At 35.7% G+C, this 17,897-nt stretch overlaps 1 protein-coding gene across 1 annotated transcript in view; it reads left to right on the forward strand.

Annotated features, from left to right (window-relative positions):
• Positions 1-17,897, forward strand: part of LOC113062823 (uronyl 2-sulfotransferase-like) — a 45,409-nt gene that overhangs the window by 25,385 nt on the left and 2,127 nt on the right. Inside the window, exons 3-6 of the mRNA XM_026232825.1 lie at positions 3,523-3,678; positions 6,513-6,592; positions 6,724-6,877; positions 16,853-16,950. Coding sequence (XP_026088610.1) covers positions 3,523-3,678; positions 6,513-6,592; positions 6,724-6,877; positions 16,853-16,950 — 488 coding nt within the window. The remainder of the gene's footprint in view (positions 1-3,522; positions 3,679-6,512; positions 6,593-6,723; positions 6,878-16,852; positions 16,951-17,897) is intronic.

Here is a 17,897-nt window from a genome sequence, read left to right on the forward strand (position 1 = left end):
TCAAATTCAGTTATTGAGCAAGTACATAACCAGTCAGTGTTCAAAACTATCTCCTTATTGTAAAGCAATGCTATTTTACTATTCGGGAAAGACTTGGGTCTATTTACTGGGGTAAGACTTATTTTGGACATTATTTTTGACTTACATTTCAAAGATGTAGTATCTGTAATTCCGAAGTAAAGTGAAAATCCACATTGGTGCATTGACTGACAGCCCACACATACACATATTCGATTCATCTGCACTGAGAGCCATGCTGATGCACAGCCCACAGAAAGAAGATCATTCTGCAAATACCTGCAATTGCAGGTTTCCAACAGAGATGGTGACAAAGAGGCAAACCTAAAAACCTTTCTTCATAAATGATTTGAAATCAGACTATCCCTCAAAAGTCATCTGCAGGATATACAGACATTTAAGACATTTGCAAGCAAAAGTGGACAAAAAAAGTTTCTTCACTGGTCTGTGTTAAGACTGAAGATGATCTTTTACTCTGACTTTGTCCACAGACAGAGAGACTGAAACAGACCCACAGTCTGTTAACACACAAACTCTAAGTAGTTGTTTACAGATTTATCAAGAGCTCCACATACTTATCATAGTGTGCACAGATTTAATACAAACATTAAGTATGTCAGTTCATTACTTTTCACTGTACAAGTTGCCACTACCACAATCTCTGTAACTAAAGTATGATTAAGTATGGTGCTAGCAGCATCAAGACCACAGCTTCAATTTGTGTGCCTGCCCTTATATGATTATGTACTGTTAAATGGAAACCAAATGTATATAATTGTTTGGGCTAAAAGCTTTTACTAAATCAATAAATCTACACAATCATTCAAAAGTTTGAGGTCATTTAAAAGTTTTTAGAAATGATCTCTAAATCAGATTTTCTATGGTCTCTTAAGTCTTATGCTCAGCTCACAAGGCTGCGTTTGTTTTATTATAAATACAGTAAGAACAGAACTATTTGAAATATTATTACAATTTAAAATAAGCTAAAGCTAAATGTTCAGCAGCCATTACTCATGTCTTTAGTGGGACATGATCTTTAGAAATCATTCTAATATGCTGATTTAGTGTTCGGGATATATTTCACAAGAGTTTGATATGTTTGTGGAAACAATAATACATTCATTTTTTCAGGATTTAGTTTGATGAATAGAAACTTAAGAACATCATTCATTACATTTTCTTTTTGCCACTTTTGATCAATTCAGTGCATCCTTGCTGAATTAAAATATAAAAAAATAAATAAAATCTTACTGATCCCCAGATTTGGAATGGTGTAAATGTAATGCATCTATAAACGGTCTTTAAAACAAAACAATCTAAAAACCAGAGGATGCATTAATTTAACTTTAGAAGAGAAGAAAGGTGTATACAGATGGACATTTCCTTAGAGTAATAATGAGCTGAGACACGAAATCCAGAAGTGTGATTATCTTCATATTACTCAAGGGGAAAAAGAAGAGGGAGAAAGGATTAAATGTGCAGAGATGGAGGGAAATGGAGATTGAGTGAAGGAAAACCCCATTTTTCAAAACTCTTATAAACCATACAGAATTGAGTTTTTTTTTTTGAGAAAGTAAAAATGCACAAAGTTTCCTGTGAGGGTTAGGGTTAGATGTAGGGCCATACAATATACAGTTTGTACAGTATATAAACCATTACGCCTATGGGATGTCCCCACTTTTCACAAAAACAAACGTGTGTGTTAGGGGTGCTCCGATCACAATCGGCCGATCATTAATGTGCATCTCGTCAGTAAAGCCGTTATCTAATTTATCTAAATTACGCACCTGATGGAGTTAACCGGTGATTAGAGAACGGGCTTTACTGACGAGATGCGCATTAACGATCGGCTGATCGTGACCGGAGCACCCCTAGTGTGTGTGTGTGTGTGTGTGTGTGTGTGTGTGTGTGTGTGTGTGTGTGTGTGTTTGTGTGAGTGTATTTGTGTGTGTATTTTTGTGCACGAGGTGAACAGAGAACATTATCTGTGAACTTGAACCGTAATTGTTGTTTCTGTTCCACCTTATGGCACATGAGACTGAGAGAGAACAAATAATGGAAGACAAGGGGGGTCTTGTACAGGTAATGTTTACAGACCGAAATAAAAGTAAGAGTGACTATTGTAGTCAAGTTAAAAACTTTGCCACACTTTCAAACATAAACACAATTCGTTCACACTGCTTTTGACGCAAATGTTTTCTCTCAGGAGACACACATGGGACAGAGAAGCTATCCAAACCCCAATTTCATCTAGGATGCTGGCCTACAGGGAATTCCATTCCTCCTTCCACACTGGATGTTCGTCCAGAAATTTACAAATTTCCTCTGACTTGCTCTTGAAGAATCATTCTTAGAGTGGTGTGGAGTAGTAAATAAAGGTCTGGGGTGGAAAGGGAAGCTTTTAGTCCCACACCCGAGCTACAGTATCACCATTGTGTCATTGAGCGAGTCACTCAACCCCAGGTTACTCCAGGGGGATTGTTTCTGTGCTGTGTACTAAATGTTGCTATCTTACCAATGCAAAAGCCAAATAAAAAAGAAAAAGTTTTTGGGTGAAATGTGCACATATTGCACATTTATACTGAGAGAAGCAGTTATTGTGATCACAATTAAAATCAGCCTTGTCTGAACTGAACCATCACTGAACTTGATGCACTGACTTGAGCTAAATAATGACACTTTTGTCTTTTAGAGCTTTACAGCAGCATACGATCTTTCTCTGTAGTTGAGTTTATGTAATTGATTCAGCTATTTTCCTGTTCATCTCAGTGAAGATGCGTTGACACAACCTTTATTGTATAAAGTGGTATAGAAAGAAAAGATGACTTGATGTATTAAATTACTTACATAAAGGGATAGTTCACCCCAAATAAATATTCATCATCTACTCATCCTCAAGTTGTTCCAAACCTATATGATGTTCTGTATGTTTCTGTTAATGATAAAATAAAATATTTTGAAGAATGTGGGTAACCAAACAGTGGATAGTCCCTATTGACTTTTAATAGTATGAAAAATACTATGAAAGTCAATGAGGACCAGCAAAGGTTTGGCTCCCCACATTCTTCAAAATATCTTATTTTGTGTTGAGTGGAGGAAAGACATTCATTTAGGTTTGGAACAAATTGATGGTGTCAATAAAATAAATCATTTTTTGGTGAACTATCCCTTTAAATATAGTTATTAGTAAATGTGTCTTGTGAAGGTGAAGTGTCTTAATATTCATAAGTATTAAACACACTTGTTACAGACCTTCCTTAAGTTTGCAGTTGGTTGAAATGTATTCATTTATTTATCCATGTGCCACAGCATAAATGTGTACCCACTGCTCTGGGTATGTGTTCACTGCTGTGTGTGTGCACTTTGGTCACAATATTTGGCTTAAATGGATCAGTATGAGCTAATACTGGATAACTTGTGTCCATAAATGTATTTCAGTAACTTTTACCAACTTTTTTATTTTTTATTTTTTATAACTATGTGTTTCAATGTCTGCGTGTCTAGGAGCTGCCATTTCCAAGTCAGGTGATCTACAACAGGGTTGGCAAGTGTGGAAGTCGGACAGTAGTCCTGCTGCTGAGGATTCTGGCAGAAAAGCACCAGTTTAACCTGGTGTCCTCGGACATCCATAACAAAACCAGACTAACAAAACATGAGCAGGTCAGTGGATGTGTGTATGTGTGTGTATATGGGGCAACTAATGCTTCGGAGAAATTGTATAGCAAGCAAAAAGTATAGCAAGATAAAAAGCATACTATGATGAAAACTTGCTGATGTGATTAAATAAATGTGTTTGCCGAGGGAAATGGTCTGTGAATGCCAGCGGCAATGAAACACATCCGAATGGTACTCATTGTAGAGAAAAACACACACTTTCCTCCCTTGCGGAGAAGAAAAGAAAACATTCTGTCATCCTGTTTGGGCGAAGTTGAGCCGTCACACCTCTTCACTGCTAAACTAAACTTATGAAAAGCTAAAACAAATAAGCTAATTATTTAACACTCATATACGTTTGTTCAATAGGAAAGTGAAATAAAAGTGACTAATGTGAAAATGAAGAACTTTTTCACTGGAAATCTGGCCATATTCAGGAGTACACTCATAATTGTGTCCGTAGGTGATGGGAACTTCTTGAATAAAATGGTTTTGTGAGTGTTACATTATTCATAAGTTTTAGAGTAAACTGTTCAGATGTACAGTAAATACTCAAAGTTAGTATGAAATGTGTGTATTTATATTGGTAAGTTTAGAACACATACAGGTTTATTGCCATCAGAAAAACTGTCCTAAATGCTGGTGTGTGTCCAGGCAGATAGATAGCAAGTGAATAACAGCCAATGAACGTGAATCTCATTGGGTTAATTTTTTTGTATGTTCTCTGTCATTCATGTATGATTCTATTCTGTGAAACTCTGAAGAAGATATTTTGAAAAATGGAAACTCTATAGTGAGTGGGTGCCTGCAGAATGAGTCCATACAGCTGATAAAAACATCACAATAATCCACATGTAGTTCACACGACTTCAGGACATCAATTAATGTCTGGTGTAATAAGCAAATCCACTATTTAAACATTAAAAAAAATCATACCATGCTTCAAACTAAAATAGAGTACTCAATCCATATTTTTTTTATAAATTGATTAAATTACTTAGTGGACTAGTATATAGCATCTTGTTTTGATGGGATCGTTGATACACAAGTCAGGTTTTATTATCTAATAAACCACTGATCTTGCTTGGAGAATTATTCCATCGGATTTGTCCATAATTAGTTAGCATAACTTTCCCTTTGCATATCAAGTTCATATTCCAGTCCTTGTTTTCTGTGATTGTGACTGATTACCTATTTGTGACCTTGGAGCATCTGCACACTCTCATAAACACATGCATTTTAGCAGGACAAGTGTCATAAAACTCTCCCTAAGAAAAGAAAGTTTATTTGTGTGTATAGAGAGAATATTCAGTTTGTTTCAACGAGATGAGAACAAATAAACCTCTTCATCTATCAATCATAATGCTCAATTTGCTTTGTGATTGTGTAGAACAAGGTTTTGTTATTAAAGGGATATTGGAAGTTTGTCAACTGCCAGTTAATATAACTTTTTCACCCTCATGTTATTGCAATCTGTATAACTGGCTTTCTCTCCATGGAAGTCAAATGGAGAAGTTCTGAAGATTGATGTTACAATAAATGGTGGATCTTCATAAAAGAGGTCCATACCACTCTTCCAGATATGTTAACATTTAATGTAAGTTTTTGATTGTAATGTTAATGAATATACAAATATTAATATATTCATCATAAATGTAAATTATTACGAAAATATATTACATTTGCTCAAATAATATATGGTATGTAAATTTAACTCTATATTTCAGCTGTGTCTAAAATACATGCCTACAGTGACTTAAATTATGTTATAGTGAGCAAAATAAAGCATCATGTCATTCTAGTAAGGTATTTTTAATTAATCTCAAGACACCAAACCACTGACCACTTTACCCAACTTAAGGTGTTACTTACGATGTGGTCTGACCAACACCTCTTTTATCATTACTTAGTACAGTGTATGGCCGTCTGTGTGCCCATATAACAGGAAATGATCTCATTAAGATGATGTCACTACCTCAGGTTGTTACAGACTTTGTGTGTTTTGGATTTGATGCAGCGTTTGATAAAGGATTGAAGCTTGATTGGAGCACTTGTTACAGTGTGGTTAGCTTTTTGACGCAGATGTGGGTCAAGAAAGGGAGAAACATAAAGAAGTTCAGATTTTGGTATGTATGATATTACACCATCCCACTCTTCATATGGTGATCAGCTATAGGCATTGTTAAGTCTTCTTATGCCTGTGAGTGCATGTTTTTAGAGACTATAAAATGCATTTTGGGACACATGGTTCTATCAGAGCTGACTGGGGCCACCGCTTGCCCTCGTTAGGAAACATTAATGTAATGAGAAGTCAACCTCATCAGATGACCAAATAACTTTCCACTGCACCACGCACCAGCCACATGAGGAATGCTTTCTTGGTGTGTGTGATTCTGATACTTGGAGATACTTGATTTCAGTTTTTATTTTTTTTATGGATGCATTGCTATGTCTGAAGAATTATTGTTTTATAGCAACTGAAGAAAGTTTAGCACACATGTGATGTGTTTGTGTTCTTATATCATGCTGTACTGTACACAGACTGATGGGCAGTAGTTTTAATTAGTTATGTGTAATTATGTCTCAGTGTTTTGTTTGATAGGAATAATGTAATGTAGAATTATATTTTCTGCACCATATAATATACTTTTAGTGGTTACATTTTGTAAAAACTAATTGTATTTTTTTCCCCCAATATAACTATTTGAATTGCTGCTCTGCAGTTGTAACTTGTTGTACCCCATTGCTATTTTGTTTTGTCAGCACTCCTGCATAAAGAGATCAGGAATAGTTATTTAACAAGCATTTTGATCTGTTTATTTGTGCTGGTTTCTTTCCAGGTGGATTTGATGAGAAACATTAGCACTATTCCACAACCTTTTTTGTACACCAGACATGTTCACTTTCTCAATTTCACAAGGTAAGCAAATCAGGAATGATTTATCTAAATGTATCTGATCAAGTACAGGATAAAAACAGCCAAACATTGTTTGCTGCTATTACGTTAGTGAACAAGTCAGTGCTCATCCTCTTTGTATCTTTCTTTCTCAGATTTAGAATAGAACAGCCTGTCTATATAAACATCATCAGGGATCCCATTAACCGTTTCCTCTCCAATTACTTTTTTCGTCGTTTTGGGGACTGGAGAGGGGAGCAGAATCACTTGGTCCGCACACCCCAGATGAAAGATGACGAGAGATATCTGGTCAGAGGCTGTTTATAAATCCCTCTCCTTTCTCTTCTTCCCTGTTTAGATTTCCCTCTTTATTATTTTCGAACATTTTCTCTTGTGTTTCAGTCATGTTTATGTTGGTTTCTATAAGGATGCAGCAGATCTCCATGTCGTGAGTCTTCAGATAGCACAGGTCCATTTGAATGGTGATGTCAGACCTGCCAACATGTACGCATTTTTCGTACTCTGCACGCATTTTGACCCATAAGTACGCTTGTACGATTCGCTGCTCTCTAGGTACGCATTTTGTTGCGTCTCGCATTTCGCCGATTTCAGTTTCTATGCAATCTATGACGCTGATTCTGCCGCTGATCCACAGCGTGAAAGTGGAGTGAAGAGCTTTCGGCCAATCAGAGCGGTGCATGTTAACCCATCGCCCACCTGCCCCTCCTATCCACAAGCTTAGTTGGCAGTTAGAAAAGTGGTGGATTGGCTTGAAATCTAGAAAGTTTTAGACAGGCCAGGTGCTGATTAACGTAAAATAAAGGTAACAGTTAGGCTATGTTTAGCCTAATTGAATTTATGGACATTAAAAATGACCTTGACATGACATCATACCAAGCAGTCCAGCTGTGATGAGTTCAGTTCACGCGTTCATGTAGGATAACATGTAAGGGTGGCCTTTCCAATAATGCACCTAAAAGCTGTCACAAAGAACCGGCAAAAGTAATGATTATGAATATTTTATATTTTATGAATATAATTATTAATAAACAAGAGTTTTCTGTATCAATGTCGTGTCGACTGCAAAGATAAAGTCGACGATGCTGTCTCGCGATCTTCGCAGTAGTGAACGCGCCAGAGAAATGCACATTTAATACGGATTAACGTTACATAAGCAGAGAGCAGTCGGTTTTCTTTCGTTTTGAAGTGTTCTGTTCAACCCTCTTGAGTCGGTTAACGCGGATACGCGTTATGAGTCATTTTCTCCTGATAACTCCGAAAAGAACTTAAATTACGCTTTCAGTTTTGATCGTACAGATAAGAGCAAAATCGAATCTGTAAAGGGTCTACTTTTATTTGTATACAGACATAATAACAACAAAACTTTGTGCACATAAAATATAGATAACAAACAAGGTGTGCTGTCTGCAGCCTTTGTCTGCGCTGATATTCATTTACAAACACGTCATTGAAATGAACTGTAACTCAGTGAATACTCAATGAAGAGACATGAGAGATATATCTATAGGAAGATTGACATGTCTACTTTTAAACTAGACAAGTGCTGCTTAAAACAAATATTCTGAGATAAAGTAATCCATATGAAAACAACGCGATGTCTTGTCCGTTTTTCACATCTCCCTTCATTATCTTCTAATTCGACCACGCCCCCGCGCTGAACGCTCTATTCAGATTCTAATGTTAAATTAAATAAAGTTTTTATTTTTATTTTACTGTTTGCTTCGCGATGAGAGGAATAAGATATAAGTCACCCCAAAATGTGATGTGGTTGAGTATTTGAGATTTGGATTTCCTCAGATAAAAAGAATGAAGCACTTTATTCAGCAGAGATAATAAACATGAGTAAGTCTCTTATTATTTATTTATATACTTGTACTAGTTTTCATATAACGTATAAACATTTTACTAGTTAGACTTTTTCGAAACTATAATTCCTGACTAAATGTATAATCAAGTGAAACATTATGAAGTTTCAATAACAATATGCAATACTATACCATTCAAAAGCTTGATGTAAATAATATAAATGTAACAAATAAATGTAACTGTAACAAATGTAACAAACAATGCTGTTCTTTCAATTAATTCCCCCGAAAAAACCTGAAAAAAAAATATTCTCAGCTCTTTTCAACATTAATAATAATCTATTAATATGAGCACAGAGATGTTTAGTTCTCTGGTGACAAGAAAAGTCATGATTGCCCCCAAAGGCATCATTTGTTACAAAGAGACTTTCACTGATGCACTACTTAAAAAAGCCAAATCTGCAACCTTTAACAAGTTAAACAATGCAAAAGTTTAAATACTTTGCATGGGAAATTATACAAAAAAATGTTGTTTGTTTTTAGCAAACTGATTTTGATATTGATAACTGCTGGTTTTGCACATTTATTTAATGTTTTGATTTATTTATTTAGAAAGAATATCCTCAGTTTACTTTTATTTCTGACAAGATTTTCAGGTGGAAGAAGTTTCCATGGGCTATGACTCCAGTACAAAATGTTCGGAGTGATTGCAGAAATTGTATAACATTTATGGTCTACTTGTATATGTTATGGAGTAACTAATAAATCTTAATTGGTGAAAGGATAATATGTGTATAATATGTATTATAGTGTTAGGTATCTCATAGGTTTCTCACAGATGTGTGTGCAACGGTGGAGCATACATTGGCAGTGGGCTGTAAGGTTCGCACCACCTTGGAATTATAAGGTTCTAACAGTTTACTTATAATTTATTTTAAAACATTGTAACAGTGTGTCAACATGTATGAGAATGTCACATTTAATGCTTTATATGACACTTATATTTTATATTTTAGGATGAAAAATATTTTCTTTTGCTCAAGAAAAGGCAGTGCTAAATATTTTGTCCTGTGAAGATGTTAATTTTAGGTAGGAATATGGTGGAACAGTTTAAGCAGCTATTGTTTTACATCTGACCAGGACTTTATTCCACAGAATGTGCGAAAGGTAAAATGGCTTTCTCTCTAGAGATCAGTATAGCCAAGATAAAATGCTAAGGTTTATCGTTGTAATTAAGACCCTATCAATTAAATTGTTGACAATTTTACCTTTAAGGCTTAATATTGTTAAATGTAAGAAATTTTTAGACTTGAAACTGCAAAAAAAACATTCAATGCTTCAGCAAAGTTGTTTCATAAAGTTTAATTCAATTCAATTCAAGTTTATTTGTATAGCGCTTTTCACAATACAAATCGTTGCAAAGCAGCTTTACAGAAAATTAAGTTTCTACAATATATTTAGCAGTAGCTTGTCAGTGGTGACTGTCAAATTGATGTAAATATGGCAGAAATGTATGGTAAAATTCAGTTAACTATGTACTCAAACAGATGATGAATACTATTAACAGTGTCAGTCCCGTGGCAGAAACAGAGAAACAAATATATAGACATAATTGGTGTAGCTGCTGTTCCAACCAAGCAAAAATAATTTGGTCAACCCAAGGAATAATAATGTGCATTTGATCAGATATGACTGCAGTACAAGATTATGAGATGCATTATTTGAATGCTTGGCCAAAGAGATGTGTCTTTAATCTAGATTTAAACAGAGGGAGTGTGACTGAACCCCCGAACGTTATCAGGAAGGCTATTTCAGAGTTTGGGAGACAAATGCTAAAAAGCTCTACATCATTTAGTGGACTTTGCTATCCTAGGTACTACCAAAAGTCCAGAGTTTTGTGACCTTAGGGAGCGTGATGGATTGTAGCTTGGAAGAAAATTTGTTGTTGTTTAAAATTTTTAATACACTTTGCTTAGATAATTTTGATGTTTCATCTGGTCTTGTTGAGATATATAGTTGAGGATCCTCAGCATAACAATGGAAACTAATTCTGTATTTTCTAATAATATTACCAAGGGGCAACATGTATATTGAAAATAGCAGAGAACATAGGACAGATCCTTGTGGCACTCCATACTTTACTGGTGATAAGTGAGATGACTTCCCATTTAAATAAACAAAGTGGTAGCGATCTGGCAGGTGGGATCTAAACCATCTCAAAGCCTGGTCATGAGTAATCAATATATGAGTATGTCATGATCTAAAGTGTCGAACACACTAAGTAAAACTAGCAATGAGATGCAGCCTTGATCTGAGGCAAGAAGCTAGTGATTTGTAATTTTGAACAAATGCAGTTTTTGGTCACTAAATGACCTTATGCACTTTTTACAAAAAAAAAAATCTTAAAACAGGCATTCTTTTGTCTTTTTCACAAAAAAAAATCTTATTTTGTATATTGTTTATAATCAATAGATTGAGTAAAATTAAGAAGGCTGATGTCTGACTGTAAAAAATAATGAGAGGAGGGTAGTCAGATGACGTCCTGGGTCGCTGAAGACCCGAAGAATGCATTTAAGGGATAATAAACATTGAAAAATGTTTCAATAACTATATATAATTAAAACATTTTACAGATAAAATATTTCATATTTAATATTTCCTGCTGGTATGGAACAGATCAACAGAAAGTTGATCCTGATTGGTCCTCTTGTGTGCATTCAAAGTGCTAATTGGCTTACAGTTAGAACGTTATAAAACCTAGTTAGAGGTCAACTTGTAGTTAGAAGAACCATTTTGTTTTCTAAATAAGAAGTACTAAAATGTAACTATGTAACATCACATAATGTAAAGTTGTCACAGAATAAGATTATGACAAACATTTTGGCAAAAAGGTCAGATATAATTCCAAGGTGATGATTTGTTGCACAAAATGAGTGTTTGTGTGAGAGAACGTAAGAGTCTGGCTGTATGTTTGGAAATTAGCTCTGACAATGCAGAATGAGCAGGAATTGATTAGTCATGCTTGCTTTTTATTCAGTATTCAAGTCAATTGCATTGCTAAACGCTCTGATACTCAAGACAATCACATGAAAACTTGGCACTGCTGGAAGAATTACTTCAGTCGACTAAGGATTGTGCTCATATCGGTTATGTCAAAATATAAATGGCCAGTTTCCCAGACACATATTAATCTGGAACATTAACTGGGACTTTTTTCTTCAAGTTACTAGTTAATTCAATCCAGGTCCTTTTCTCTTTTAACTCATCCTTTGCTCTGTTTAAGAATGAGAGATCTATTTTTAGTAGGGGTCAAAGTTAGGTTAGTTAGCATGGTTTAGTTAGCACCTGCTGGTAGATACTACACCATCTGGTTACCTGGTAAGTATCTAAACACACACACACGCACATACACATTGGGTATAAAAAAGAATACCCCCCTTTAAAATAATCACATTTTGTTGCTTTGTAGCCAGAACAGCTCACGTTAGTTCAATTTTACGTTGAGCGTTTGTGGACTGCAGTCTTCAAATCATTCCACTGATTTTCAGTGGGGTTTAAGTCTGGACTCTGATTAGGCCATGCAAAGGATATTCACCTTTTTCTCCTTCAACCACTATGTGGTCAGTTTTGCTGTATGCTTTGGGTCACTGTCATGTTGGAAGGTAAACTTTATTCCCATTGACAACTTTCTGGCAGAGTGATGCAGATTTTTCTCAAGAATTTGATGTTATTTTGCCCCATCCATTTTTCCTTCTGTCCTGACAAGTTTCCCTGCTGCAGAGAAACACCTCCATAATAATATATTACCACCTCCATGCTTTACTGGAGGAATGCTGTTAATTGGATGGTGAGCTATATTGGAATTCCAATAAAGTGTTGAGGCCAAATAATTAAATTTTATTCTCATCTGCCTCAAAATCTTCAAGGTGCATTTTGGCGAAGCTCAGTTGTGACCACATGTGGCCTTTCTTGAGGAGTGGCTTTTTTCTTGCAACCCTCCAATACAAGCCACATTTGTGGAGAATTTGTGATATTGTTGTCACATGCACACAATGACCAATCTTTGTCATAAATTCCTGCAACCACTTCAGAGTTGCCGTAGGCCTCTTGGTTGGCTCTTTGACCAGTTTTCTCCATGCTCTTTCATCCAGTTTAGAGCGATGTCCTGATCCACAGAGGGTCTGTGTTGTACCAAATACCTTCCACTTCTATAATAATAGACTTCACTGTGCTTCTAGGCATTTATAAAGCCTTGGGGGAAAAAAATATCCATCTTCTGACTTTTGCCTGTCAACAGCATTATCCTGGAGGTCTTTTGAAAGTGCCTGGCCACCCATAGTTGATTGTTTGCTTCAGTTGCACTACCAAGGACTAAAATGCTTCAGGAATGCTTCATTTCAGACTGCAAAGCAACAAAATGTGATTATTTTAAGGGGTGATTCTTTTCTGTACCCAATGTGTGTGTGTGTGTGTGTGTGTGTGTGTGGCTCATTTATATTCTTTTAAACATTGGGTCAGTAAGATTTATTTTATCAAATAAATTAATACTTTTATTCAACAGGAATGTATTAAAATGATTAAACGTAACTAGAAAAACTTTGCAAATACATTTATAATGCTACAAAAGATTTATATTTGAAATAACTGCTGTTCTTTTGAACTTTATATTCATCAAAAAAAGAAAATCCAGAAAAATTATATTCATGATTTTCACAAAAATATAAAGCAGCACAAATGTTTTCAACAATATAAAAGAAATGTTTCTTGAGCATTGGCATGTTAGAATAATTTCTGAAGGATCATGTAACACTGAAGACTAGAGCAATGCAGCTGCTGAAAATTCAGCTTATGAGGATCTTTATGATTTGTAATCTTAAAGGAACACACATACATGACACAGGCCAAAATAACACACAGTAGCAGTTCTGTTAACGATAGGAATTGAACCCATCTTAACTAATGAGAGACTACAGTAAATATAATCAGACCTTCATCATATAGAACATGATCCCCTCTCCTGCTGGAAGCCAGGTTAACCACATCACTTTTTTCTATAGTTTAGTATTACTGTGGCTTGTGATCGTTCTCACACTGAACATATCTGTTTGCTTGATTTATATGTCTGTAATAGCTGGGCCCTTTGTCAGGACTAAGATTTCAGATGGTATGCTATTGAAGTTTAATTTCTGATCTTTCCTTTTGAATTAAATTGAATTATTATAGTCTGTGATGTACTGAGGAATTCCCCACAATCTGCATGGATGTACACACCCACACAAACTAATTGTCAGGCACATTCACAAACACATTTTCATTACAGCTGGAAGCTGTAGAATAATTGGGAATTGCGAAGTCATCCTGTTAGTTTGAAGCATGTAAAGTGAGTTTATAAAGTGTGCGCTAGAGCTTTAGAGAATGACCATGCATATGGGGAGGGGGACTTTCTCACCTGCCATGACTGAAATTTTACAAGCTGGTTTCCTTTCAACACTTTAAATGTGTTTGTGTGTGTTTGTTTTGCTTGGTGGCTGGGTCAGTGGCCCAGTGTTGTTTCAGACAACCCTCAGGCGTGGAAAAATACACACATATACAGAGAGAGAGAGAGAAAGAGAAACTGCTTGTCAGATGTTTGGGCACCTTTGAGTACATTTGATATCATGATCTAAAAGTTTATTGAGCACCAGATCTTAAAGGATATATATATATATATATATATATATATATATATATATATATATATATATATATATATATATATATATATATATATATATATATATATATATATGTGTATATATATATATGTGTATATATATATATATGTATATATATATATATATATATATATATATATATATATATATATATATATATATATATTAAGATCTGGTGCTCAATAAACTTTTCCTATTATAATCATTCTTGAAAACAGTTGTGCTACTTATTTTTGGAAACCATGTAACATTTTCTTCAGGATTCTTTGAAGAATATGAAGTTCAAAAGATCAGTATTTATTTGGAATAGAAATCTTTTGTAACATTATAAATGTCTTAACTATCACTTTCAATCATTCTGATGTGTCCTTGCACACGCTACTGTAACTGTTGTTCTGCAAGGTCATTAAAAAAAAAAAAAAAAAAAAACATTCTTTGTGTGAGGTATGCTGGCAGACCTTCAAAGCTGTAGGACTCAAGTAATGCCCATGTTTTACTAATGACTGAAAGCATAAGCTATGTGTGTGTGTGTGTGTGTGTGTGTGTGTGTGTGTGTGTGCGCACATAGGCAGAAAATTGCCCTATTAGTGGAACTCATCCAGGTTCTCAGTTCTGTGGCAGCCTTCTTGTCTCCTATTGTCAGGGCAGTGCACGGACATTTTGAGGGGCAGTGGCCGAAACACAAAAAAAGGGCACTATGGGCTGGGGCAGGAGAAGACAGCACATGCTCTCAGAAATGTCAGACTTTATTAAAGATGTTTTGAAAAAATAATCACAATTATGCATTGCTGATAACAAACTATTTACATATTTAGATATAAATATTTTACATGTTGATGTTACTTTTTTTTTTTTTTTTTTTTTTTTTACAGCAAAACCTTTCTATTTGATACCATGTCATGAAAGATCTAGATAACCTCATCTTTGATGACTGGGAAGTCTTTTTCAATGGCCAAAAGCAGAAGATCATGAAGTCGTTCTTGTCCACATGCATTACAAAGTTTAGTTTTCAGCAGCTTCAGCTTTGAGAATGAGCGTTCAACGGAGGCTGTGGAGACGGGCAGTGTTGCAAAGAGTCTTTAGGGCTGTTTCCCTGCACCTCCATCAGGTGTCTGAGAGCCTCTGTAGCTCAGGGGCACGCTGGCCTGGATTCATGGTTTGCTGCGTTTGTACAAATGCTGCATGTCGTTTTGTGGCGTTGGCAATGAAGGTGTAAAGTTTTTCAACTACTGTGGAAAAAAAACTGACAAAGTGTATGCTTGACTAAGCGGTCAGCACTAAAACAAGGTTCAACCAATGAGCTTGACAATGAACATGTAATGCCTTTTCATTTTGCTTGTGTATTCCTGACTGTAGTCCTTTATAAGGCCTGCTCATGTTGGCAGCTCCATCGTAGCCCTGGCCAATATATGTCCTCAACTTTCAGCTGGTTCTCCTTCAGCACAGTCTTTGGTTGTTCTCCTGTTGTTGACTGATTATTAATATTACATTATCATGCATTCTTCTTTTTGCAGCTTTCTCTAAACAGAAAAATGCTTGGCATTCAAAGTGCATATCCATCAGAGTTTGTATGCGTCTCTGTTGGGGCGAAGTAGGATTGCAGATAAAAGGACATTGATGCACTCTTGGCTTTTAGACTCTATTCAGATGCACACAGAGTGAGTATTGTTAAAGGAACTGGCTCTCCTGGAGCTCCACTGCTTTGAAGGAATCTCCAATGCACCAGCTTGATATTGTCAACAAATAAACATGTTTGCAGCAAAAGCAAGTTAAACACTGCAGTCTGCTTTTTTTCATCAGCAAATGTGTGTCAACTTTAGAGGACATTTTCATTTACTTAATAAAGGAATAATGTCCTTACTAAAGGGTTTTCTACTATGAAAGATTAATGTGGAAATAACTGCCAGCTTCTCTTCTAGACCCACAGCTTCCATGTGATTCCGCCCAGTTTTTAGGCACCCACCTGGGTCTCATGAAAGGGAAGGAGTGCGTGGAGTCTGGAGCTCGTGGCTATGTGGTCTTTACTTAACCTCTCTTGTGCACAAGTTAAAGACAATGCTGTTAACTTGACAAATTTCCCTCTTTTCCAAGAAGTGTAATCTTTACCATGTTCTTTTCAGCATGTAGTACGTTCTCTTAATATCCATAGAGTGTCATTATAGCATTGTTGGCTGTGTTTTTGTTGTTATGAAAAAAATGCATATTGTTGAATTCTTTCACATCTTTCCTTTCTCCTCTGTTTTTCCAAATAATCTTTTCACTCTTGTTGTTTTCTGAAGACTTCACACAGTATATTTATGTTTATAGTCTTTCTGGTTTCTTTTTGTTGCATACAAATTAAAACAAAATACACTGGGTTTCATAGACCATCCCTGTCATGTGTTTTAACTGTGGGTGGATTGCCCAGTGAAATGAAAGCTTTTAGATCAGATAAAGTGCTAAAATATTGTTTCTGTTAATGCTTTGGGTCCAGATTATCATATAAAAGATTACCATTATGACTTGGTTCTTTGCATGTGTAAGTGGTGCCCTCTTGTGTTCACTAAAACGAATCGATAGCAATGGATCGATAGTACTTTGGATGGTGGATTATAGCATCTAACCCAGTGAAAATTAGTGCATCTATGATTTATAAGCACATTTTGAGTTTTTGCTCAGTTTTCCAGTTTTTTGTTCTATGTGCTGCTTTGTTTTTGGCTGTAGCATCGGTCTGTCTGACTCATTTCAACTTTTCTCCACTGCAGGACATTAACGTTTGCATCATGGAGAACTACCCAGAGTGCTCTAACCCACGTCTCTTCTACATCGTTCCATACTTTTGTGGACAACACCCTCAGTGCAGGTAATTATGACCCATCACTCTTGGGGTATTAATGTTGATGATGGCTGAAATGCACTCGAGCCAAAAGCTAGAACTCTCTTTAATGGCATAAATTCAACTTGTGCAAATAAGATTCTTGTTTGCATTTTAATTTATTTGCAATGCATGTTTATTGTTATCTGTGTTGATTATGGAGTTAAATAGCTGTCTTGTAATCATGGAGGTTTTCTTCCTATTCTACACTTTCACAGGCTTTAAGGGATAGTTCATCAAAAAATCTGAATTGTCATCATTTACTCACTTTCAAGTCATTCATGAAGACTTTCTTCAAAATATATACAAAAGAAGATATTCTGAAGAATGTTAAGGTTCCCATTGACTTTAATTCAAAAAATAAAATGAAAGTCAAAAGAAACTTTTGAAAGTGACGTGACATTTCAATTTACTTAGAATTCATGCTCTGCATTTTACCCATCCAAAGTGCACTAACACACACACAGCAAGGGAGCAAGGGATGCACAGGGAGTGCATCTACAGTTCTCTCTCCACCTTCAATACCATGACTTAGGTGCCCTTGAGCAAGGCATTGAACCCACAACTGCTCCCTGGGTGCTGCAGCATAAATGGCTGCCCACTGCTCCGGGTGTGTATTCACAGTGTTCACTGCTCTGTGTGTGCGCACTTTGGATGGGTTAAATGCAGAGCACAAATTCTGAGTATGGGTCACCATACTTGGCTGAATGTCACGGCACTTTCAAAAGTGAAATATAAAATGTCATCCTTTACTCATCCTTATCTGGTTAAGTAAATAAAGACAGAATTTTCATTTTGGATCCACTATCCCTTTAAGATCTTGTGCTGTTTTCAGAAATAAATGTTTGTAAAATCTCTTCAGTTACAGTAAGACAGCTGAAATCTTTGTATGTTTTCTTGTCAAATAATTGGCATTTTGTTTTGTTTTTCTTTGG

This window comes from Carassius auratus, chromosome 45, assembly GCF_003368295.1.
Source record: "Carassius auratus strain Wakin chromosome 45, ASM336829v1, whole genome shotgun sequence".
Classification (NCBI taxonomy): domain Eukaryota; kingdom Metazoa; phylum Chordata; class Actinopteri; order Cypriniformes; family Cyprinidae; genus Carassius; species Carassius auratus.